At 42.9% G+C, this 25,872-nt stretch overlaps 2 protein-coding genes across 3 annotated transcripts in view; one reads left to right on the top strand and one right to left on the bottom strand.

Annotated features, from left to right (window-relative positions):
• Positions 1 to 25,872, bottom strand: part of ubr5 (ubiquitin protein ligase E3 component n-recognin 5) — a 60,009-nt gene that overhangs the window by 30,172 nt on the left and 3,965 nt on the right. Inside the window, exons 2-18 of one of the 2 annotated variants that reach the window (XM_022233035.2) lie at positions 19,542 to 19,586; positions 17,942 to 18,023; positions 17,192 to 17,268; positions 14,126 to 14,245; positions 13,720 to 13,966; positions 12,933 to 13,029; positions 12,498 to 12,635; positions 11,935 to 12,152; positions 11,632 to 11,754; positions 11,363 to 11,473; positions 10,623 to 10,780; positions 9,906 to 10,017; positions 9,184 to 9,517; positions 6,183 to 6,313; positions 5,916 to 6,038; positions 5,583 to 5,694; positions 4,859 to 5,013 (exon numbers count right to left, since the gene is read on the bottom strand). In XM_022233035.2, the coding sequence (XP_022088727.2) occupies positions 4,859 to 5,013; positions 5,583 to 5,694; positions 5,916 to 6,038; positions 6,183 to 6,313; positions 9,184 to 9,517; positions 9,906 to 10,017; positions 10,623 to 10,780; positions 11,363 to 11,473; positions 11,632 to 11,754; positions 11,935 to 12,152; positions 12,498 to 12,635; positions 12,933 to 13,029; positions 13,720 to 13,966; positions 14,126 to 14,245; positions 17,192 to 17,268; positions 17,942 to 18,023; positions 19,542 to 19,586 (2,383 nt within the window). The remainder of the gene's footprint in view (positions 1 to 4,858; positions 5,014 to 5,582; positions 5,695 to 5,915; positions 6,039 to 6,182; positions 6,314 to 9,183; positions 9,518 to 9,905; positions 10,018 to 10,622; positions 10,781 to 11,362; positions 11,474 to 11,631; positions 11,755 to 11,934; positions 12,153 to 12,497; positions 12,636 to 12,932; positions 13,030 to 13,719; positions 13,967 to 14,125; positions 14,246 to 17,191; positions 17,269 to 17,941; positions 18,024 to 19,541; positions 19,587 to 25,872) is intronic. The other variant, XM_022233036.2, reaches the window with a different exon arrangement.
• LOC110978221 (E3 ubiquitin-protein ligase Midline-1-like) lies at positions 1,317 to 4,736 on the top strand. The gene is made up of 2 exons (XM_022233039.2): positions 1,317 to 1,521; positions 2,055 to 4,736. The coding sequence occupies exons 1-2, from the start codon at positions 1,443 to 1,445 to the stop codon at positions 3,122 to 3,124; spliced, it is 1,149 nt and encodes a 382-aa protein (XP_022088731.2). The 5' UTR covers positions 1,317 to 1,442; the 3' UTR covers positions 3,125 to 4,736.

Raw genomic sequence — 25,872 nt, 5'->3', positions numbered from 1 at the left:
CAAAAAGTCCAGTTCTTCATGAATCCCAGGTTTCTCTATTAAACAAGTTAATAATAATAATAATGACAATTTGTCATAAATCCTAGATTCCTCCCCCCCTAAAAGAAACAAGCACATTGCTCAACAAAGGACATCACCATCAATAACTTTCCTTGTAATTTAAAATCTACATGTAATTTGCTGCTAAAGTGTCTCAATTTGTCAGAGTGTTTTAAGCTATCTTGCAATAACGTGTACATGTATGCATATAATACATAACATGTCCATATAAGACTGCTCCTTTGTAATTTATGACCATGATACACCTGCACGTATAACAAAACAATTGTTGCCTGCTGTGACAGGGTTTGCCTCCAGTGCCATTTGGCCTCGAGGGTGTACAAAACACTATGGACCCCAATACCATAGGCAACAATTGCTAAATATGTACGTGTACATTTCCCACTTATTAAAAACATTTTGAATAAGTAATTTAAATTTTTTATCTCTCAGAACTCCAGTACATGGTACATACATGTAGATGGTTAATTTAATACACTACTCAATAAAAGTTAAGGACCACTTCTCATTTTCTGTGTACTTTTTTATATGAGATACTTTACTGCTGAAATGTGCATTTGACGTTTTGAAACATTTTTTACAAATTTTTCATCCCAGTGAGAACACCATCTCGACACACAAAAAATGAAAGAACTAGACCCCAATCATTGCTGGAAAAAAATTACAAGTTAAGAAAAAAGTGGTCCTTAACTTTTTTTGAGTAATTTGACACGTCTGAACCTATGCCAGTGACCCAGGTCTAACCCTCCTATGCTAAGATGCATTCTTGACACAGTTGTCATATCAGTCCAAATCAGTCAAATTCCTCATACATGTATGTGTCTGTGTACTGGGGGAAATCAATTGGAAGGCATTTTTGACTGTTTTTGACAGTTAAAACAGAAGGAAGGTTTTAAGCTGCTTACAGTAGCACTCTGCTGGCATCCCCACATACATGTACATGTAGCATACTGGGACTGTAAATTCAGCCACACAAGGCATTCCTGTACCATGTGTGAGTTCATTGCATGCCAAGGGGAATTCCCTTGATGAGAAACAGCCTGTGTATACAAGGTCAATACAGGCTCCTGCATGTACATGCACATGTACATACATGTACCCGGTATGTACTCTATATGTACATGTGGGGGACCGGTACATCATTACATATCTATGGAGGTTGCGCAATCTCATGCCTCATAGACCAAACTGTGCAAACCATTGCACAATCACAGCACTGAGGTTGACAGTACATGTACACTGGGAAACACCGTCTCTATAAGCCTGACGTGTACAACTGACTCTGAGTATATAAAGCCCCCTGCATTCTAGAACAGCCAGGCATTTGGGATCTACATGCATTTCACCCAACTAGCACTCTGCATTCGTACTGTAAATTTCCTATGACTGGGTTTGTGTTTAAACCTACCGGTCTACCACTGACTGCTACCTTCATGATGGAATTCACCAAAAACAAAGCAGGTACTTGTAATATGTCAAAGTATTTTTTTCTCCCATTAAGTTCACATTGAAATTAATTTGGAAAGTTTTGTGGTGCAATATTCTTTCAGGTGTATACGGTCCAGTACATGCACTGTGCAGCGTACATGTATCTGTGTATTACATGCACAAGGACAGACACATACCGCTATCATATAAATGTTACGTGTACATGTATGTGCACGTTACATGATGATTTGTGTTGTAAAATGCTGCACAGCTGTGTTGTGTAGGTACAATCCTATTACTGTGATACATTGCATGTTCTATTGCTGCTTTGTGATTAGTTTATTCATCAGTCAGTTTAGTTGGCCAGTTTGCTGGTTTGTCTACTTGGGTGGGTGTGCTTGTATTTTCTTCCTGCAGATGTAAACTGCAGAATATGTATTAACATTGTACATGTAAGTGAGATAACCTCATTCTGAGAAGATCTCATTGGGCACCATACCGATACACACATCATTACATGTACATGAATGTACATTAATTTTATACAATTTTATTTTTTTTTGTAGTAACCTTGGAGGAAATGGAGTCCCCCAAAGGGCAACTAATGGAAATCACAGCCGAATCAGTCTTGGATATGCTAACTCAAGACCATCTCAAGTGTCATATCTGCCTTAACACCTTCACATCTCCAACCTATTTGGACTGCCTTCACACATTCTGCATACAATGTCTTGAAGACATGCGAAGTAACAGCGGCCATTCCTGCAATGAACTACACTGCCCCAATTGCAGAGTCAAGACATCACTGATTGGAAGAGGGACATTGGGGCTGAAGCCTAACTTCACGATGGTATCACTGGTGGAGGAAGTCGCAAGCCAGAAAAAGCTGCTGCGCATTCAGCAGGGTGCAGTGATCTGTAGTCTGTGCAACGATGAGGCCAGTGCAGTCATCCAATGCAGCGACTGTCAGGAGAGGCTGTGCCAAGACTGCTGGATGCAACAGGATTCAAAGCACACCGGCCACCATATTGACATACTAGATCCAACCACAACTGAGAAACCCCCCGTTGTCCCAAAGTGCAGGAAACATGAGAGGTATGAATGCTGCTTCTACTGCAAAACCTGCCAGGCTTTGATCTGTGCAATGTGTGCAGCAACCTCACACCGAAGCCTAGAACATGAGCATCTGGAGATCGATGAAGCTGATGACTTGGCGAGGCAGGAGTTGGGTATTCTCCGGTCCAGGCTGGAGAAGCGACAGCAAGACTACATCTCAGCTGTGCAGCACATCAAGAGGAATTGTGAACGCACAGAAGATATCCTGGATAACACTGTCGCAAAGATTGAGACGGCTGGTGAATATGCAGAGGCAGAAGACGAAGATCAAGTTTTGGAAACCCTGATGACATTGAAACGAGCCAGAGCAAAAGATTTCTGCAAGGCACTTCAAGTAATCTCCGCCAAGGTGGAGTGGGTTCAGCATGTCTATGACTATGTCAGCCAGCAGGTGGCTGATGCAGGCAAGTATCAACTCCTTCGTCAGAAAGAGGAACTGGTTACAAACATTGAGGAAACACTCGCCAACACTGACGAAGAACATCCCTGTTTGGAAGCCACTTACAATTGTCAATATTGATGTGAATCCATATAGCAATGGAGTCTACATAGCAGAAAGTGACCCATACAGGTACCCAGATGGGCATCATACATATTACTGGACTAGAGTCAGATTGTCAGACAGTAAATGACTCACGCCATTGGCTGATGATGTCTGCCCTGCTCATGACAACAAAGCATACGACTGCCTAACAAAGTGAATTCCTATACATTACTGGCTGCAGAAAGCAAATTTCAACTTGTTTCATGTGGAATGTTTCAGAAATGGCGAGCCAAAATAATAATGAAATGCTCTATAAAAGCTTCACGTAATAGTACTTGTAACCAACAATAATGGCACAGTCAAGCAGTAAATATACAGTTCATGTTGAAATTAGAGGACAGGCAGAAGTATAAGTTCAACTACTTAACGCATGAACATGTGCATGCAGAACTAGGGTTGAAGAACTAGGTAATCTCTCCGTCATGTGTACGTGAGAAAAAGGAGCCCAAATCTCTGTAGGCATAAATACACCTACTTTAAAATACACAAGTATCTCGCCTCAGTGGAATTAATCTTAAGTCCTGGTGCATGTACATGTACACATAACTCCCTCGGGGGTATGTAAAATCATACTGAAATTGGAACATGTAGCCCCATTAGTGTTAAAGACTGAATGCATTTACATACATTTAACACAACAAAGAACTGTTTTTCATGTACATGTACGTCCACGTAAAATACATCAAAAAGGCTGTTCTTCTAAAATATAACACTGTTTAGCATGTGTGCATGTCAAAAGCATGCACTGGTATTAAGATTAAAGAGACTGTTAAAGATGTTGCAGATGTCCAGTAACTTTTGTCAGTAGACCTTTGTTCAGCACAGACATAAATTTATTACATGTACATACATACAGTGTAAGAAGCGCTGATATGCCTTTAATAAACGAGCTTGTTTTACACTCAGTTTTTACAGTAACTGCAGTGAAGCCCTTTCCATGCTACTCTCTGGGAGTCTGTGTAACAATTTTGTATGATTTAATAACATTTCTTACACTGGGACATTTCAATTTTTATTTCAAGTTAGTACAAAAGACATTTTCTGTACAGTGCTGAACATTTCAATTTGTAGTACGCAATGAGTGCTGGAGTCAATCAAGAAATATTGTCAAAACATTTGTGAGGATGATCTGTTGAGTTGAGCGAATTTTCTTACTGAAGTTGTCCACTTTTCCTGTAGCTAGCCATTTTGTGTGTATACATGCATGCTTGAAAATAGAAATTGTCTATGTATTTAAATATGAATGTACTGGTAATGTTTACACTGCAGTTGGTGCTTTGTGTGTATATGTCTTCATGTGTACAAATGGAAATTAGAAAAGAACTGTGAAATCTGTCTTTCAGGCAATACAGCTAGGCCATACAGCTAGGCCATACAGCTAGGCCATACAGCTAGGCCACACAGCTAGGCCATACAGCTAGGCAATACAGCTAAAAGCTTAAAAGAAATTGTGGTAGATGCAGGTATTTATATGTACTTCCAACTTGAAATCCATTCAAATAATTCACAGGTGCATACTGCGTGCAAACACAGCCATGACCACTGGCAAATTTTGTGTCATAGAATATATCATGGATTGAGCAAGGTCCATTGTGTCTTGGCATATTTGTCATTATGCTCACAAAAGAGGGTGGACCTAAGCCTTGTAACTGTGCAGGCACATGTGAAAATATGTGTCTATCACTGACGACAAACGAACAATGGCCTTACCTCACGTCCCGTGTGGATGCGGATTAGCTCTGGAGACTTGCCCAGAAAGGAGCGTGTCTTGGTAGGGAAGGGGCTCTCTTGGCTGGGTCGGCTGGACATCAGCTCATAGAGCAGGTAGAGGAGATTGGACCGGACGTTGACCAAGACGTGCACTCCTATCATACAAGATACAAATGTAATAACGGTTAGATGTTTCTGAAGAATATTGGCTATCGTTGGTGGAGCACACAAGTCAATGAGAAACGGCTATAGTCACAAGCCAGTGGCTTCCATAGGCATATGTGTTATTTCCAGTGATACCTAAGGCTACTGACTATGACTAACGTCAATAAATCTATGAGGTCTGCATATACTGGAGCCCTGTAGTTTTACAAATTTTTGAAACACTTCGACACTCAATGACCATATACCCTATCAGATAAATCAAACTCCACTGGGAAGTTTTGGAAGCTTTTGTGGGACTGAGGAAATGCGGAGCCCATCTGCTGTCAACTTAGATGGGGCTTCATGTCCCTAGAAAGTTCACTGGTAAAGAACATGTCCTTCCCTACAGAGTGGAGTATTTTGAAGAATTCACGCTGCATTCTTTGCCAAAATGCCAGAAGATTTGCACAATACAAGGGATGTCAGTTACATGCAGAAACAGTTATACATTGAGCATATGTAACTAGTTCATATTGATTTCAACAACCCCTCCCACCTCAGTATTTCATGCCACACTGACCTTGAAAGTCAACGGAGATGGCTAAGAGTTTTCCACTTTCTGGCAAAGACAGCTTCTTGGGTAGGCGCTGGAAACAGTCGGGGACTTTTGGTGCCGCGCCACCCTTCACGATCTGTTTACAGACAAAAGACAAGCGTAAACAAAGAAATTCGGTCTACTGGGCCGTTTTGTGACGCAGAAATGACACAACAAAAGAGAAGAAAGTCATTTGTTGATCGACTGTAAAAATCACAACTGATAATTAAAACTGCTGGAGTGGAACCATAATTTGTTCGCAGGGGAGAAGGAGGACTGGCGGAGGGAAAAAAGGTAATTCTGTTTCCGTGTACATACTTGGAGTTCATCTTTGCGTAGAAGGCGACAGTCTTGGAGTAGAGAGGGTACATCACAGTCATTGGTAGCATCAGGAACCGGTTCCAAGGAGGGAAACTTCACAGCCACATAAGCTCCGTCAACCTGAGCAATTATTCAAAGTTGATTTCTTTAGTCCAAAAGAAACACTTTTTTGCGTGACATTAAGAATGCTGTAAAAATAGACATTCACATATTTGACATTGTGATAAATCCAGAGGTTGACACAAACTGTTGACCATGGCTCACTTTCAGAACACGGCCGATGGGAACGGAGCGTATGTCTTCCACAAAGACAACGTCAGTCAACGCCCACACCTCAATGTCTGGCTTCTCAACTTCTCTCACTGGAGATGACAGAGGACGCTTTGTCCCACGTCCTAACAAAAAATAAAGTGAAGGGGAATACTGTTTAGAAACAATTACACATCTTTACTGATAAGCATCTGACCAGACGTTATAAACGACCACTTAAAAAATATCCATTAATTGTACCTGCTGCATACGTTTTGGTTTGGAGCACTTTAATAGGCATACTTTCTAGGATGTCATGCAGGCAATCAAGACTTTTGAGCCCCCTAATACCTCAACAATTTAGCTGATGCTTATATCAGAAAAGAGATGTCAGCAAATGATAAGTAAATAATTGTTTCCCTGCTCTATCATCCGGCACCCCGGCTGGCCGACCCCGGGTGCCGCCAACCTACCTAGGGATCCTGCATAACAAAGGCTACAGATTTGCATGATGCTTTCATAGATGACTGCATTCTTGTAGGTAGGTACTTGTAGGCAGCCGCAGTGCACCGGCAGAATCACAGACACTGATCTGATGTCAGCAATTTTCACTATTAAAGGCTTTCGCTTTTTGTTGAAAAAAAAAAACCCTTTTGAATTTGTCCTACAGGTTACACAAAATCATGGAGCTGTCTCGATAGTCCACATACACGAAGGCTTTTAAGGTCAAAAGTTGATACCGAGGGCCCTCACTCTCCAAACATTTTTCTGTTACAGTGTATTATTTCTGTATTCATAAAGGAGGCCTGCCCCCTGGCATCTGTGTACACTTTTAACGGCCTTCCTAGATTTAATATCGAACCAAGGTCATCAACCCCCCTCCTGATACTCCAGGCTCAACAGTCAACATACTAATCGCCCAGACGTAAAATAGAAAATGAGAAACCAATTGAAATAATAGCTGTACAAATTCTGAATTATCATTGGTTGTAAAAGTTGAAGCCAGATACCCTAATCACTAAGTAATAAAGGCAGTGTCGGTTACTGGCCGGAAATGAAATTTTGCGGTCACAATGAGATTAATTGTTACCTTCAATTACTGTGGTTGGCGCTTTTGAAGGATAGGTAGAGAGGAGACAAAACCAGTTAAATTACCAGAGGGCCCCGAATATACATGTATTCGTTGGGTATTAGTTTTGGCCATGCCGAAATAAATTCCTCAGCCTCAAAATAATTCCCCGGGCTGGATTTTCTTTCTAACTTTAGAATGTTTTCTCACACTTTAGAATGTTTTCTCACACTTTAAGAAACTCAGAAAAGTGTTTCTCCAACTTAGAATGTTTTCCAAAGACTCACATTATTGTATCTCAGACCCAGGAATATCTACAAAAAAACAAATCTCCACCCTTGGAATATTTTTCCTGTCCCACTATATTTTTCCCAGTGTAAGAACTTATGTTTCATCGGACTATTAATATTGTCCACAAGACTCAGAGCTTTTGCTGGACTAAGAATGCTTTCTTAAGATTCAGAATATTTTATCCCAGCACTCAAGAATATTTACAGAGCTCAATACATCCTCCCCTTTAAATGTTTTCCCAGCCACAGATATTTTTCCCAGACTTAAAAAAAAAGTTCCACCAGACTCCCAATATTTTCTCAGAACTCAGAATATTTTTCCTGGAGTTCAGAATATTTTTCTCCTTGATTCACCTGGACTCAAATTAATTATCCCCGGCCTCTGAATATTTTCCTGCCCCTCAATTATCCACATTTTCAAATTTTTCTCCCAGACTCAAGAAATGTTTCACAAGACTCAATATTTTCCAGGAGGATTAATATTTTTGACGGATTGAATGCACAGAATAAAAATAATCAGTACGTGGTGGGGCATGGCAAATATTTAAACCATGCATGATCCAAGTTTCGATAAAGAAACGCTGAGATGGGGAGGATGAATATATTTGGCAGATTGAATGAGCGGAATAAAAATAATCAGCACACAGTCGGGAAGGGAAAAAAATTTAAACCAAGTGTGATCCAGGTTCAAATAAATGCCGTTTCAGGAAGGAATATTTTGGTGGGTTGGAAGCCTGGTATCATTACGCGGTGGGGCGGGGAAAAAATAAAACCACACATGGTCCAGGTTTGTAGATAAAAAAAAATGCTGACACAGGCAATGTCAATCAAAAGACGCAGACACTAAAAAAGGCAACTGGCCCCATTAGCTCAAAGAAATATATATTCTATAGGGTCAGTTGGTTGTCCCTCTTGGTTTAAAGAAAAAGCTCCTCAGGGAATTCGTTTGAAATGGAGTGCCATTGTAAATGTCGTCAATCCTCCGTCCAAATTAAAAATTTACATTTTGGAAATAGTTTTGTAGTACATGTATCTCCTACTCACAGCACACTGACCATTTCACTGGAATTTGAGGTCTATTTGAGTTGAAGGCAGACTGAATAATTTTCAGATCTGGATGTACGAAAATGACGGTACTCAGACCTTGAAATTCAATCTGAACTTTCGATCTGCTGAAATTTCAAATCTGCAGACACTTTTCTGGGTTCCCTCCCAGTTCCACTATCCCTTGCTTGGAATTTGAGACTCTTCCACAGGACTCGGTCTGTAGCTAAAATTAACACTGGACATCGGCGCACCGCAGTGAGCCTTGTGTGACAGAGGAATTTCTCTATTCATGCTGTCGTTAACACAATAGCAAATGCACAATTGGAATACTTAATGAGCTGGAGACTGGTCTGGGCACCACACTGTGTTGCGTGTAGGTGGTGAATAGGTGACTTGGAAAATGTGCCGTGGGGCGCCGCGGCAGCACGCCGATTAAAATCTTTTTGACATTGTGCCTAACAGGGTCTTTCCTAATCGGCTTCGTAGCCTCAGATACTCTTTGTGTGGAAAGCATTGTTTGGCTGGCTGATCTCACTCGGTAACCACAGATTTATGTACTGGTCACAGGGCCATCAAGTTTAAATGGCAAGTTGTTTGAAGCAATGCTTACTCTGTGCTGCCGGACTGGATACCACGATGATCTCCCCGCTGCTAGTGGATCCTGGGGACGGGGGTGGTCCCATGTCACCCTTGACCTCCACTTTACTCTCCCCCCGCCCGTCGCCCTTACTGTCACCCTTGCCATCGCCCCCTTTGCCATCCTCTTTGGCATCTGAGGCTGTCTTCTGGTCCGAGCGTTCCAGTGAGTTGTGGCGGATGCGGAAGCGGCAGGTGTCGGAGAGGTTCCAGGCGGTGTCCAGGAGCTGGCCCACTTTAGGGGGGTAGCTTTTAGTGTTGAAGGCCAGGGCGCCTGCATGGTACATGGGGCAGCTGCGAAGGCACACCTGTGGCAAAATCCAATCCAGGAACATTTAGTTATTCAGTGACTGATATCCCTAATCTTCCCTGATCTTTCAAAATCCATCAGGTGGGTTTGGAGGATTTCGCAGGCCGGGCAAAGCGACTATTATTTCGAATGGACCTTGAAGCCGCCAATTACAAAATGTGTCACTGGTTCCTTGCAAGGTGGAGAACCGTGGAAGACCCAGGGGGTTCCCATCTACAATGCCAAGGGAGTCTAGGTTACTGTAGGATGAAAGCTGTCACAAACTATCACTTTCCAAGCTTCTCCTGTGACTCTGGTGTGCACAGCTACAGACAGCCAGCCAATGCAACCAGGATGGTCCTAACTCTTGCCATCTGACCTTTCCAATTTGACCTTTGACCTCTCACCTGTGTTCCTACAGTGATGCTACCGGGGTTGCTAGCCTCTCGTTTCTTGGCCCGTGCTCTCTCCCTTGCTCTCTCTAGGACTTTCTTCCTGACCGAGAGGGGTAGAACTCCCCTGCAAAACATTGGCGTTTACATATTCTGATTTATTGAACCTGATATAACTGCAAATATGTACCACCTTAATATAGACCTTTTTCCAGTGAAGTCACGATCATGCTGGACCTATGATGTGTTGTGATGGTAATGAGTGCATAGTGTTGTGATGGTAATCTACCTATTCAAGATACATTTGTCAAACATGCAGCGTTCGCAAGTGCGCTTGTACGTGGTTGAATCTGCCCGTAGGAATATATGTGATCACCGTGGCCAAGGCAGTCCACACGTGGTGGTATTGTTTACATTTAGTCATGTGGATATTATTATCATTAAGAGATATTCGCGGGTAAGTTACTGTTTCAAAAAGTTAACTGAATTCCATTCTACCCATTACAACATTCCAGGTTACAATGTTATAGCTGCTGGGGGATTTCAAAGTGGTACACACAACTCTCCTTCTCTGAATTTTCAAAATAGAAGATTGTGACAATTTCAACAAAAGAAAACAACATAAAAGCGGAAAAAAGCTCAAGCAGAGCTAAGGTGAGCTAAGTTAAGTTAAGCTCAGCTAAGCTAAGGCACCATTTCTGCCAAACATGTAGGAGCTGTTTTCATTCTTACCACCAGAAGAGGGTGCCATTGTCCAGCCAGGCACAGGTGTAGAGAGGGCAGGTGTAGACAGAATGGATTCTCTCGCCCTGGAACTCGTTGAAGTAGGTAGCAGCATGCTCCAGGCGTGAGGCGATGGGAGACAGCGTCTCATCCAACAGAGTGGCAATCTGAAACCAGGTCCAAATGTGTGAAGAGCTTTGCCATCCAGTATTTAATTTGCTGACTGAAGTCTGGATTTGCTCAAGCTTTATACTTATGAATGCTAGAATAACCCTTCATTGATTTAGGCCACTTTTTTAATCCAGGAAGCTAATTCAGAAATCAATACATATGTAGTGCTTTAAGCGTGAGACCTCACTACATTTTGAACCTGTTTCTGACTGGAGAATGATGCATAAACAAGCACTCCCTCTACCAATCAATGCTGGACAACTTTCCTGGGCTTCAAAAAACATCATAAGCTCCGATGAGAGTCCAACCCATGACCGCTTCATTTGTGGTCATTTCATCTCTTTGATACTTTGGTTGTTAGGACTGTCTGGCTGCCAAGTTTATGTTATAAATCTAGAAAATATCTGAAAAGGGCGTTTACGTCTATGGGTACCAACATACATTGTGGTATGTCAAGGCCTAACACTCATAGCCATAGCCACAATAATACCATTTCAAACTTGCCTTTACATCTCCCTAATGCAAAATTCTATAGAATGGAGTGACAGCCATTCTGAAATGTAACCAGGACGGATTACCTTCCCCGATTCAGTGACTAGGACAGCTTTCTCATAGCAAGCAGTGATCTGGACAACCTTTTCCCCTAGCAAGCCAAGAGTTGCCGCCTTGGGGTGCTGAAGGTTCAAATTCTGTAAGGGAAAATACGAAAACCACATGAATAAGCACACGATAACATGTGCCATCAAGTTCACAAGACAGAAAATACAACTGTAAGCTTTCAAACTCAACCACATCTTTGAATTTGCAATAACAAGGCACAGCAGATTACTTTAAAATGATTTCTCACCTCTGGCTTCCTATATGGCTCTGGGTCATTCCATTTCCACTGATACAGTTGGCCATTTACACCCACTGCAAGGAGTTCGCTGTACATGGCGGCAATGTGGGTGAACCGACATCCATCTCCCCCCTGCTCAAAAATGGAGCCAACCAAAATATTCAGTCCTTAAATACAGGTGTCTACTTTCCATTAACTCCAACCCCCTAGGGTACATATAAAATCGTACTGAAATTGGAGGATTAAGGATTGAGGGCTGTTTGGGTTAAACTTTAGAATTTTCTTCTAACAATGATCCATGTCATGTCTGACCTTCTCTGGCCACCATTCCAGATCATCGCTGACCGACAACGGGCTCTGGCTGTGTTGGACTGGTGCCCCCTTTTTGGGCTCCTGGCCAACCGTAGGGTCCACCGTGCTGGACTTGTAACTGCCCGCGCTGCTGGCTGCATCTCGTAGGGCACTGTCCAGCCAACGCCGGTCCCTGGCTCGCAACAGTGGGTCCCGCTCGCTGGCATCTCTATCACGGTCTACTCGGAGGGGAAAAAGAAAGAATCGACAGAGTTTCAAGAATATCAGAATGGATCTACCTAGCACTCAATTAATACGTCAAGTCAATCTAAGCATGTACATGAAAAGCCAAGAATTATCATAAGGGGAAAACGGTTCTCCTTAAAGTCACTGAATTTATCTCACGCACAGTATAATATTACACAAGTGGGGTGATGGCACACTTACTTCATACGCATAACTGTTTACATCAATTTGCCTCCCCTTTGCACAAACATCAACACAGGCTTTGCCTTTGGGCAACTAGGACTAAAACTGACAAGTTTGTTCGATGCAGAATTTTAGTCCAAGGGTACAGTTCTCACCTCTGCTGGACGACGCTCTGGACCGGGCTCGGGACGAGTGAAGACCAAGGAAGTCTTCTGAGAACATGGCATCGGCATCGATGATGACACTGGGATGATCAGAATGGATACCACCATCCAGAAGAGACATCAAGTCATCTAAAAAAAAAATGAAAAATTTATGTTTGATGGTATTTAAACATTACGGCACGGGAATCTGGGTTTCAAGCAGTTAAGGCTGGATATCCTGAAACTTTTCCTAAAAATTCCCGAGGTCTCCAAGGAATATTCCCAAATGGATTCCCACAAATTTTCAATTGGAAATTGCCCAGAAATTCTGAGGATTCCATGGAACAAATGTAGTGTTTCCACAGGTTTTCCCTCGGGCATTGTAGGATTCCAACATAACCCTTTTCAAACCCTCCATCTTCAAGCAATTTCAGGTGCCACTCTTACCTCCTCCTGAGATGTAACTGTCTCCTTCTTCTTGGTCATCCCCATCCTCATCATCGCGACTTAAGAGGTTATTCACAGCTAGGTTTACATCCAGATTCTACAACATAGCAAAAGTCATTTGCTTGTGTGTAAATCTAGGGTTGTGTCAATTCCAATAATTAACTATTCGAATATTTGACCTTCAATTCCATCAACTATCAGAATATTCAGTCGTACCGACTGGCAGATTGTTGAAGAACAAACAATGTACAAAATCATACATTATAATCACTGTAATAGCTTCTCACATCTACGAGTATCTCCAGCCATGATTTGGCAAGATTTAAGAGGTGCATAATACTTCTTGTCCTGTTGAAAATGTATTTTCTTTTACAAATTTTAATGGAAAATGTACTTTTGTACATTGTAAGGTTTCTGTCACGCTTTGTTTGAATCTGCTTGGAACAAGCCTCCATAGTACAATTTTTCTCATTTAAAACAAAAGAAAATTCTCCCTTTTAATGAATTTTGCATTCAAACATTCAAATTTGAAAAAATATTCTTTGAATATTCGTTAATCGATTGCATATTCAGATATTCAGCACGACCTTATATAATTCTTAGATCAATTTCTACTCTGAGCAAGAACTTCAGGGTTATGTAACTGAGTACACATGTATATGCATGATTTGTTGGAGACCAAAATGGAAGGCAAGTGAGGTTGCTTGTACAAATAAATATATTCATTTTCCCCAGTGGAAGCAAATTTTTTGTACCTATAAATGTTACGTCTAGTTCCCAGACTTACTGTGCGCTGAAGCTCCCTGATAATCACGCCCCGGCTTTTCCCCTGCAGGACCATCTGGGCTTGGGACACCAGCTCCTCGGGTACCACGGCTGCTGGGACCACAGGTCGCGACCCTACAATGACACCCCCTCGACCCCGGGACTGCGTGCGGATAAAGCGGCCACGGTTGCGAGAGGTGGCTGAGGCAGTGGACGCTGCATTTGTTGTGCTTCGACTGGTCGTGGTACGGCTGCTTGTTATCCATTTCCTGAAGTTTGTGAAACAGGACAACAACATGAGATACATCCGTCACACAAACCATCTGCTTCATTACAATCCTTAACCATCTTTAAACCAACAACAGTTGAGCAGGAGACTTGGGGAGATTTGGGGAGATCAAGAAAAATCAAGAACACAAGGAACTCACGCGGTATTAGAGGAACTTGAGGGCTGTTCCCCTGAGCTCAACAGCCAGGGGTTGGTCGAGGTTCGACTTGTTGATGAGAGGTTGCGTGTGGTTGAGGAGGTTGCTGTCTTAGCCTTTGAACTAATGGAATACATGGAAAGTACGTACAGTGTATTTCTCTGACTCAAGAGAAGCGCTCATGATATTCCAGCATTCCTAAACATAACTGAACTGAATTGTCATTTCAAACTGTAAATGTACACATAATTTTTTAACAGCTCAACGAAAATACTCAAAATCCTTGAACTATGTGCATTTAAAAGGACAGAGGAATTGCCATATGACAAAATCTTGCACTTCCAAACTGAGTGGATAATGTTGACAGTTTTGTCAACATACTTTTTTTTATTTGGTCCCTTATCACTGCTTACATATTAACCCTAACCCACCCAAGGGTTGCTGGACCTAACCTTCCCCAATCACACAAACTTCAACACCTTGGAAAAACATTCTTTACCTCACGGTACCCAATCCCACAAACTTCAGTAGGTCTTTACCTGTGTGATTTTGTTTGATTGGGTACAGCAAGCCCACAGTACAACGAGCATGGACAGGCAGTACCTATTCAAACAAACTCACACACCATCATGCTGCATATCCATCCCCGGCTGCTGGGATCATTGTGGTCAGAAACAATGAAGATTGTCCTTGTTATGGTATTTATTACATAATATTACATACTATCATACTTACCATTTCAATGGGAAACTTTCTATCTTTACATAATTTTTAAAAATACAGTCCTCATTTGAAATTCTTGATGGTATAAGTGATGGTAAAAAGTGAGAGGGCCACAGTACCCATTCAGACAAAGTTCAACAGGGTATATGCAGGCCCACAGTACCCATTCAGTCCAAATTCAACAGGGTCTTCAGACAAAATTCAACAGGGTATATGCAGGCCCACAGTACCCATTCAGTCCAAATTCAACAGGGTATATGCAGGCCCACAGTACCCATTCAGACAAAGTTCAACAGGGTATGTGCAGGCCCACAGTACCCATTCAGTCAAAATTCAACAGGGTATGTGCAGGCCCACAGTACCCATTCAGACAAAATTCAACAGGGTATGTGCAGGCCCACAGTACCCATGCAGACAAAGTTCAACAGGGTATGTGCACGCCCACAGTACCCATTCAGACAAAATTCAACAGGGTATGTGCAGGCCCACAGCACCCATCCAGACAAAATTCAACAGGGTATGTGCAGGCCCACAGCACCCATTCAGACAAAATTCAACAGGGTATGTGCAGGCCCACAGCACCCATTCAGACAAAATTCAACAGGGTATTTGCAGGCCCACAGTACCCATTCAGACAAAATTCAACAGGGTATGTGCAGGCCCACAGTACCCATTCAGACAAAATTCAACAGGGTATGTGCAGGCCCACAGTACCCATTCAGACAAAGTTCAACAGGGTATGTGCAGGCCCACAGTACCCATTCAGACAAAATTCAACAGGGTACGTGCAGGCCCACAGTACCCATTCAGACAAAATTCAACAGGGTACGTGCAGGCCCACAGTACCCATTCAGACAAAATTCAACAGGGTACGTGCAGGCCCACAGTACCCATTCAGACAAAATTCAACAGGGTACGTGCAGGCCCACAGTACCCATTCAGACAAAATTCAACAGGGTACGTGCAGGCCCACAGTACCCATTCAGACAAAGTTCAACAGGGTATGTGCAGGCCCACAGTACCCATTCAGACAAAGTTCAACAGGGTATGTGCAGGCCCACAGTACCCATTCAGACAAAGTTCAACAGGGTATGTGCAGGCCCACAGTACCCATTCAGTCCAAATTCAACAGGGTATGTGCAGGCCCACAGTACCCATTCAGACAAAGTTCAACAGGGTATGTGCAGGCCCACAGTACCCATTCAGACAAAGTTCAACAGGGTATGTGCAGGCCAACAGTACCCATTCAGACAAAGTTCAACAGGGTATGTGCAGGCCAACAGTACCCATTCAGACAAAGTTCAACAGGGTATGTGCAGGCCCACAATACCCATTCAGACAAAGTTCAACAGGGTATGTGCAGGCCCACAGTACCCATTCAGACAAAGTTCAACAGGGTATGTGCAGGCCCACAGTACCCATTCAGACAAAGTTCAACAGGGTATATGCAGGCCCACAGTACCCATTCACTCCAAATTCAACAGGGTATGTGCAGGCCCACAGTACCCATTCAGTCCAATTTTAACAGGGTATGTGCAGGCCCACAGTACCCATTCATGCCATTCAGACAAAGTTCAACAGGGTATGTGCAGGCCCACAGTACCCATTCAGTCCAATTTCAACAGGGTATGTGCAGGCCCACAGTACCCATTCATGCCATTCAGACAAAGTTCAACAGGGTATGTGCAGGCCCACAGTACCCATTCAGTCCAAATTCAACAGGGTATGTGCAGGCCCACAGTACCCATTCAGACAAAATTCAACAGGGTATGTGCAGGCCCACAGTACCCATTCAGACAAAGTTCAACAGGGTATGTGCAGGCCCACAGTACCCATTCAGACAAAGTTCAACAGGGTACGTGCAGGCCCACAGTACCCATTCAGACAAAGTTCAACAGGGTATGTGCAGGCCCACAGTACCCATTCAGACAAAGTTCAACAGGGTATGTGCAGGCCCACAGTACCCATTCACACAAAATTAAACACCAGATAGTAAGCTAACAGTACCCAATGCCACAAACTCACACTCTTTACAGGTGTTGAATTCTGTGTGGTTAGGGAAGGTTAGCGTTATTAAACCTGGGCCCAATTTCACGGCAATGCTGAGAACACAAATGCGGGCCGTAAGCAGTAACCATTCCAGAAGGCATTCACAACATGTACCTTGGATTACAAATTTGCTAAAAACAGTGACAATACAATGCGCATGCAACCGTAAATAGAATCATGCCAAACACTGCCGTGAAGTAGTGCTTATTGTGAGCAAATCTTCAATGCTACAGTAAACATGACTGTTAAGCAGCTCTGCAAAAATGGGCCCTGGTCATGGCTGATCCTCTTGCATACCTTTTGGTTGGCTCTGCTTTACCCGTTTCAATCTTATCTGGGTTGATGTGAAAGTGCAGGCGGCAGATTCGACCATCCTGAGAAAAAAAGGATTCATGGCGGTAGAAATAAATGTGCACATGCTTACTGAAACTCTTTTGAAATACATGACTAAATGTCACATTAGTTTGTGAACTGTTTTACTGTCAAGTGAAGCGTGTTTTTGCTTTCATTTGATAAATAATAGAACTGAAGCCCCAAAATCAGGGTCAAATATCAGGCATATCTGACTCTAAAAAAACCCAAAAAGTTCTCTTTAGACCCCCAAAAGTACATGAATAATGACTTGTACAGAATGCTGAAAATGGAAGACTTTTCAGTAAAGAAAGAAAATATCAAAAATCCCATCAAATTGGGATAAGCATTGTGCCAATATGTATTGCCAAATACAGGTCTAACTTTTTACATGTTTTGTCAGGCACTACATAGAAAGCTCATCTTTCTCAATGTGTGATTGCACCGGTGAAGCAAAGTAAAAGCCTCCAGTGCCCTGCGACAAACGATGAAAGCCAACCTGTTCCATCTGGAGTTAAAACGCCCCGAGTACACGCTTGTCAATCGACAAGCATGGTTTACCAACTGTCTTGGAGAAAACTCATGATGCTCGCAGCCCTATGTGTCACCCAACAAAGAAGACTTAACACCATGGGGAGGCATGAGACATCACATACATTTGCTTTTCCCTTCAGCATCCATTTCTTGTGCGCTTACCTCAAGCAGAAAGGCTGCATGGTGTGGTCCAACCACCACCAAGTTGACGACCTCGTGCTTCAAAGGAGGTACACCAGTAATGCTACAAATAAGCAAATTAACATTGGTATAATATAGCCTTCAAAAATTAAACTACACACACATACAATGACATAGGGTTGCAAAAAAATTTTTCAAGGTGGAAATATTCCTGGGAATTTTCTGAGAATATTGGGATTTTTCATAAACTCTCGATGGGCAGTCTTTTTGGGTATACATGTATATGACGAAGTGTACGGTTGCTTGTCATGTGAGATTAGGCATTCCTGACAACCGTAGAATACTGTAATAAAGAGGAAAGGAAAATAACACTTTTGGAACAACATGAAAACTGATTCATTTCTAAAAACAGAAATTTCAACTTTTGCTTTGGACATACATGTACAGTGTACTTTATAAAACACATACATTTGTACATGTACATGTAGTGGTATAAAAGGGGCTGAAAAGCTGTTGCATAAAGTTGCAATCGGCAGGAGACTTATACCACCACTGACATACACCATATTTATGCCTTTGCCTTCTACATGCATCAAAATCTATAGCTTGCACTTTCTTTCTCATTTAAAGATATTTGATGAATCTAGCATAGCAGCAGCGCACATGCCTAGTTACATTGTACATGTTGTAGAGTGCGTGGTGGACATTACTTGCAACGCCTTTGGAGACTGGATGGAAATTTCGTGCATCGTAATTGTATGTAAATCGTATGAACTCAGTTTTTAATTAATATTCATGTTTTTCATTTTCATATCAAATTAAAGCACCTAAAACTTTAAAGTACCGGTACATGTATTTTTAAGCATATGGAAGATGTAAGAGAAACTTATAATTAGGGCTGAGCCAATTCGAATAATTCACTATTCGAATATTCGACCTTCAATTCGATCAAATATCTGAACATTCGCTTGTAATGACCGGCAGATTGTTGATGAACAAACCATATGCAAAATCAGTTGCAATAATGCACACCATTGTACATTATAATCACTATAATAGCTTCTCGTGTCTGGGAGTATCTCCAGCCACGATTTAGCAAGATGTAGAGACAAACAATACTTATTGTCCTTTTGAAAATTTCTATCCCTTTTAATAAATAATTTACTTTTTGAATTGTAAGATTTCTGTCGCTTTTCATTTATATCTGCTTGAAACAAGCCTCCATAATGTGATTTTTCTCATTTAAAACGAAAGAAAATTTTCCCTTTTCATGAATTTTGCATTAAAATATTCAAATTCAGAAAATAATATTCAAATATTTGATAATCGATTGAATATTCGGATCTTCGGTACAGCCCTACTTACAATGATCAAAATTTCCTTTAGAAATTTGATTTTTTTGTTTGTTTTTGTCATACGTAGATTCCAAAATTCCTGACCAGACAAAAGTTCCCAAAACTTTCCATGGAAATCTTCCAAATTTCCAGGAAAGTTTCCACCCTTTGCAACCCAACACACACATGTATCATCACACAAAAGCACGATATGCAATGCATAACATTGTTAATTTTGCAGATTTCTTCAACTTCACAACTTAATTGACCGTGACAATAGGACTTACCTAGCTGCCGGCTGTCTGCGGATTTTCTCTGCAAGTTCCCTTAACCTGTTGACAAAGAAAAAACACCCATAAAATACAATTCAGTGGAGGTGATAATCCAAACTACACACATGAGGTGAGACAAAAGATTGGAGTTGTCATCATAAGTAGATTTATTGGCCCCTGCCTTAGTCATATCACTTTGCCATTTGAGTCATAACCTTGTAAGTTGTAATATGCTGTACATCTTAAAGGTAGCAAATGTGGCTGGGGCATATTTAGCACTACTTACAGAACTGCAAGTCACTACCCCGTGTGAATTGCAGACCTACAACTTTTTCTGGGTTCGTAATTACTATGGGTTTTTGAGTGCAGCCCAGTAATATCAAATCGGGATACATTTACTGCAATTGAAAAGTCCAATTTCTCAATCAAATCTTTTCCCCAAAAGCCATCCTAACTGATGCATATTTCTTTAAATCTTATGACCTATGGTGTTACGACCATGCGACGATTAATTTTCTTGAAAAAAATCGGTGCTTCTGCACATGTTGTAAGAGTTTCTCGGAATCCTACCAGAATGGTAATAATAATAATGAATATTTATAATGCGCTGGTATCCGCCTCAAGAGACGCTCATGGCACAGTACAATCAAGAAAAAGAAAAACCAAAATAATTAAGATGTAATAATTGTTAACGAAGAAGTGGGATTTCAAGACAACTTTGAACTCTGAGATTGAGGGGATAGAACGGATATAAAATGGTAGTTCATTCCAAAGACGGGGACCTGCATTAGAAAAAGATCGATCACCCCATGATTTGTGAGTATGAGGAATAGAAAGCAAATAGCAATCGGAAGATCTTAAATGCCTAGGTGGTTAGCCACACGAAAAAAGTCGCGTAGAATCGCAGTGACATTCGTGAATTAACTGGTTGTAATGAGCACGCGAATCAGGGAAATTGATTTGCAAACCAGGGAAATGACACGTTGTTGTTGCTCACATCATAACTGGCGATGTACCGGTATTTTGAGTCTGGAAAACACTACTTGCATTCAAGTTGCCTACATTTTTCCTCTCCAGAGGTATCTCATTATTGTACCAAGGAGTGCAAACCTTGATAGATTTTATTTTGGCGGGCGCATGAGTGTCCAAGAGCTCTGTAAGGATGAGATTGTGTTGGTCAGCAGCTTCTTGGACAGAACCAGAAATGGCTGACAAGATATCATGCTCAAGGAGATTGTTGGCAAAGTACTCCCTGTTAACTGCTCTGATGTTCCTTACAGTATTTGTGTGTGAGTTGACTGCGGTTTACGAATATTCATGAGACAAGAAATGGTTGAGTGATCGGAGATACCCAGCACAAGTTGCAGAATCAGCGATAACTTGAGCACTTCAGTAAACTGTATCCTGCCACCATGTTAGATCACAAATGAAAGCTGCGCTATATGGTTGGTCACTGTATGGATGTGGTTAGGTCGATCACTGGATCACAGTGCAGCTTTCATTTGCCATATTTTTTCAGGAGACAGGAACTCAAGACGACAAAGATACATGTACATGTAGGAGCTGAGTTGCAATTGGTCAAGCTGTTGTATTGTTGACAATGATGAGAGAATATACAATGTATGTACATGTACATGTGCGGCAACATGCATTGTGAATTGAACAATTTTAATGAGATTTAATCCTCCTATGCTGAAGTCACTCTTTGGGTCATCTGGTAAACACCTCAAAGAAGCACAGCTGTGTTGTGTTGTGCACTGCACCAACTGTCCCTCACAGGCATGACAGGAATATCAGATTGCACTTTTGTGCTGCCCAACAACTGTGCTTTACTGTTTCATGTGCATAACTGTGCAGTAAACCAAATGCAGTGAAGAGGACTGCACAAAAGACCCTGGGTCATTTTGTGCTGGCAACCAAATGTGTACATACTGAACCTGTGCATGTTCGTGTTCAGTATAGAAAACACATGCAAGAGTGTGCCTGTGAGCACGCGTGCATATTTGTGTTGTAAAACCAAAGGAGGGTTAAAGCGGATAAACCTCCCTAGCAGGCATCTGACCTCACCAAGAAAGGGTGTACATGTACTGTTACTATCATTATTTAATTTCTGGCAATGACACCAAGGATTCTGCAACTGAGAGCCCTAAGCACTGTACATTACTCGGACACTCTCGATAGAAGCGACATTAAATTGATCGTACACAGACCATCGGTACCGATGGTCCGTGTACAAACCAGAATGGACCAATCAGGATACAGCGCCCATGGCTTGTGTACTGCCAGAACGTAGCCAATTAGAGCGCACATGCTCACCTTGCATGCTCCACACCCGTTGGCCTTCCCACTGGGGAATTACAAGCACATAAACAGTGGCTGACCACAAGGTTTTATGAGCGCTGTGAGAGCATGTTGTTTTGTGATTGACCAATGATTGACCTTTAAGTTCCAAGCTTTTCAAACCGGTGGTTGGGCATTGGGCATGTGTATTATCATATTCGTCTGGGAAAGCTATCTGCAGGTGATACTTCCCAAATTATGTAGAGGTCTACTGCCTGTATAATAAATAGTGTACAGTACATGTACGTGTAGACAACACAAGAAACCAGTGTTCTAAAATGCGCAGTCGGAGCTTACAGAGAAAAATAATACAGTTTTTATTGACTTGAGAAAGCTCATCGTTTCTGGGACAAGATAACCGAACAAAAACAAGGGTTGGGGTCCGTTCGAAAAGTTTCTGACTGAATAAAACCTTAATGTTCAGAGTCATATTATCAAATCTGGCAATTACATGAAAGCTTTGTCCTGTGACAGACGGTAATACGCGTACACCTGTCATAAAAATGTGATTCTAAAATATAGTAACGCTGAAGTTTGATCGAGCAACAATCTAGCTATGAATTTTAGTTCATTGCGAAATCCATTTGACATTGACGATGATGCTTGAAAAGCGCTGTTTCCCGTCTTATAAATGTGAACCTGTAACATGTCAATCCAATAAAACAAAATCTCAAGACCAAGGCTTAAAATCGCCGTTATCAAAATACATGTACTCGATCTGCTTATTTATTTTGCAACAAGCTCCAGCGAGTACTTTGAATTTTACAGCTGCAAATCAAAACATTTGGGAGGAGTGGCGTGCATTGCCAGAGGAAGAAAAGGAAAACTACAAAAAAAAAACCAAACAAACAAACAAAAAAGCTATAGCTGCTGAAAACTAAAGGATTGATGTTCTGGGTATGTATTTGGGTAACATTAAGTTGCAACAACGAAAGTGACAATCCAACAATGCAAAAAAATTGACTAACTGACAGACCAACAACCATCTGCTTAAAAGATAGTACCGCATGCAGTCCCTTTAATTGTTCTTTTTCTTGACAAACGTGAAGACACAACACGCTGCAAATTGCGCCCGCACCCCTTCCCTTCCGCTCTCGCACCCCGCTTTTGACTTAACAAGATTCAAGACACTACAAATTAGTGCCCGCATCCCACTTTTCCCTTCTCACGCTCCACTTTTGCCTTCTCGCACACACTTCCCCTTCTCGCGATTTTCCCTTCTCACGCACCCCACTTTTCCATTCTCGCACCCCACTTTTCCCTTCTCACACCCAACGTTTCCCTTCTCGCACCCCTCTTTTCCCTTCACGCACCCCTTTTTTCCCTTTACGCACCCCGCTTTTGACTTGACAAAACTGAAGGCTCAATACGCAGCCAATTTGCTCTCGTGCCCCACTTTTTTTCTTTTCGCACCTCTCTTTTCCCTTCTCGCATCCCACTTTTCCCTTCTCGCACCCCTCTTTTCCCTTCTCGGCCCCCCTTTTGACCCGACAAAACCTATTCCTCTGCACACTGGACCTTTGTTCCTGTACCCCATATTTACCTTCTTGCACCCCTCTTTTCCCTTCTCGCACCCCTCTTTTCCCTTCCTGCACTCCATTTTTCCCTTTTTGCACCCCTCTTTTTCCTTCTCGCACTCCGCTTTTGACTCGACAAAACTGAATTCTCCCCACACTGCAAATCCACGTCCGCACCTCTCTTTTCCCTTCTCGCACCCCTCTTTTCCCTTCTCGCACCCCACTTTTCCATTCTCGTACCCCACTTTTCCCTTCTCACACCCAACGTTTCCCTTCTCGCACCCCTCTTTTCCCTTTACGCACCCCGCTTTTGACTTGACAAAACTGAAGGCTCAATACGCAGCCAATTTGCTCTCGTGCCCCACTTTTTTTCTTTTCGCACCTCTCTTTTCCCTTCTCGCCCCCCCTTTTGACTCGACAAAACTGATTACTCTGCACACTGGAAATTTGTTCCTGTACCCCATATTTACCTTCTCGCACCCCTCTTTTCCCTTCTCGCACCCCTCTTTTCCCTTCCTGCACCCCATTTTCCCTTTTCGCACCCCTCTTTTTCCTTCTCGCACTCCGCTTTTGACTCAACAAAACTGAATTCTTCCCACACTGCAAATCCACGTCCACACCTCTCTTTTCCCCTCTCGCACCCCTCTTTTCCCTTCTCGCACCCCTCTTTTCCCTTCTCGCACCCCTCTTTTGACTCGACAAAACTGAATACTCTGCACCCTCGAAATTCGCTCCTGTTCCCCGCTCTTACCTTCTCGCACCCCCCTTTTCTCTTCTCGCACCCATCTTTTCCCTTCTCGCACCCCTCTTTTCCCTTCTCGCACCCCTCTTTTCCGTTCCGGCACCCCGCTTTTGACTCGACAAAACTGAATACTCCCCACACTGCCAATCCACGTCCGCACCTCTCTTTTCCCTTCTCGCACCCCACTTTTCCCTTCTCGCACCCCTCTTTTCCCTTCTCGCACCCCTCTTTTGACTCGACAAAACTGAATACTTTGCACCCTCGAAATTCGCTCCTGTTCCCCGCTATTACCTTCTCGCACCCCTCTTTTCCCTTCTCGCAACCCGCTTTTGACTCTCGCTCCCGTGCCCCACTGTTTTCTGCTCGCACCCCACTTTTCCCTTCTCGCACCCCTCTTTTGACTCGACAAAACTGAAGGCTCAACACACCACAAATTCACTCCCTTGCCCCTTTTAAAAATCTTTTTGCACCTCTCTTTTCCCTTCTTGCACCCCACTTTTTCCTTTTCACACCCCTCTCGTTTTCCATTCTCGCACCCCACTATTTCCTTTTTGCACCTCTCTTTTCCGCTCTCGCACTCCGCTTTTGACTCGACAAAACTGAATTCTCCCCACACTGCAAATCCACGTCCGCACCTCTCTTTTCCCTTCTCGCACCCCTCTTTTCCCTTCTCGCACCCCTCTTTTCCGTTCCGGCACCCCGCTTTTGACTCGACAAAACTGAATACTCCCCACACTGCAAATCCTCGTCCGCACCTCTCCTTTCCCTTCTCGCACCCCTCTTTTCCCTTCTTGCACCCCTCTTTTCCCTTCTCGCACCCCTCTTTTGACTCGACAAAACTGAATACTCCCCACACTGCAAATCCACGTTCCTACCTCTCTTTTCCCTTCTCGCCCCCCACTTTTTCCTTCTCTCACCCCTCTTTTCCCTTCTCGCACCCCACTTTTATTTCTTGCACCCCTGTTTTCCCTTCTCTCACTCTGCTTTTGACTTGACAAAACTGAATACTCCCCACACTGCAAATCCACGTCTGCACCCCTCTTTTCCGCTCTCGCACTCCGCTTTTGACTCGACAAAACCGAGTGCTCCCCACACTGCAAATTCGCTCCCTTGCCCCTTTTTTTCTTTTCGCACCCCACTTTTCCCTTCTCTCACCCCCCTTTTCCTTTCTCGCACCTTTATTTCTCGCACCCCTCTTTTCCCTTCTCGCACTCTGCTTTTGACTTGACAAAACTGAACACTCCCCACACTGCCAATCCACGTCCGCACCTCTCTTTTCCCTTTTCGCACCCCTCTTTTCCCTTCTCCCACCCGTCTTTTCCCTTCGCGCACCCCCCTTTTCCCTTCTCGCACCCCTCTTTTGCCTCGACAAAACTGAATACTCTGCACCCCCGAAATTCGCTCCTGTTCCCCGCTATTACCTTCTCGCACCCCTCTTTTCCCTTATCGCACCCAACTTTTCGCTTCTCGCACCCCTCTTTTCCCTTCTTGCAACCCGCTTTTGACTCTCGCTCCCGTGCCCCACTGTTTTCTGCTCGCACCCCAATTTTCCCTTCTCGCACCCCTCTTTTGACTCGACAAAACTGAAGGCTCTACACACCACAAATTCACTCCCTTGCCCCTTTCAAAATCTTTTTGCAACCCTCTTTTCCCTTCTTGCACCCCACTTTTTCCTTTTCACACCCCTCTCGTTTTCCATTCTCGCACCCCACTATTTCCGTTTTGCACCTCTCTTTTCCGCTCTCGC

This window comes from Acanthaster planci, linkage group LG02 (assembly GCF_054643075.1).
Source record: "Acanthaster planci isolate LZ-2023a linkage group LG02, COTS_SCS, whole genome shotgun sequence".
NCBI lineage: Eukaryota > Metazoa > Echinodermata > Asteroidea > Valvatida > Acanthasteridae > Acanthaster > Acanthaster planci.
This window is presented reverse-complemented; position numbering and strand designations above follow the sequence as displayed.

Excerpts from the sequence above, each read along its gene's own strand:
- LOC110978221 (XM_022233039.2), top strand. The coding sequence starts at position 1,443 with ATGACTGGGTTTGTGTTTAAACCTACCGGTCTACCACTGACTGCTACC. Across the intron at positions 1,522-2,054 it reads ATTCACCAAAAACAAAGCAG|TAACCTTGGAGGAAATGGAG; the intron begins GTACTTGTAATA and ends TTTTTTTTGTAG.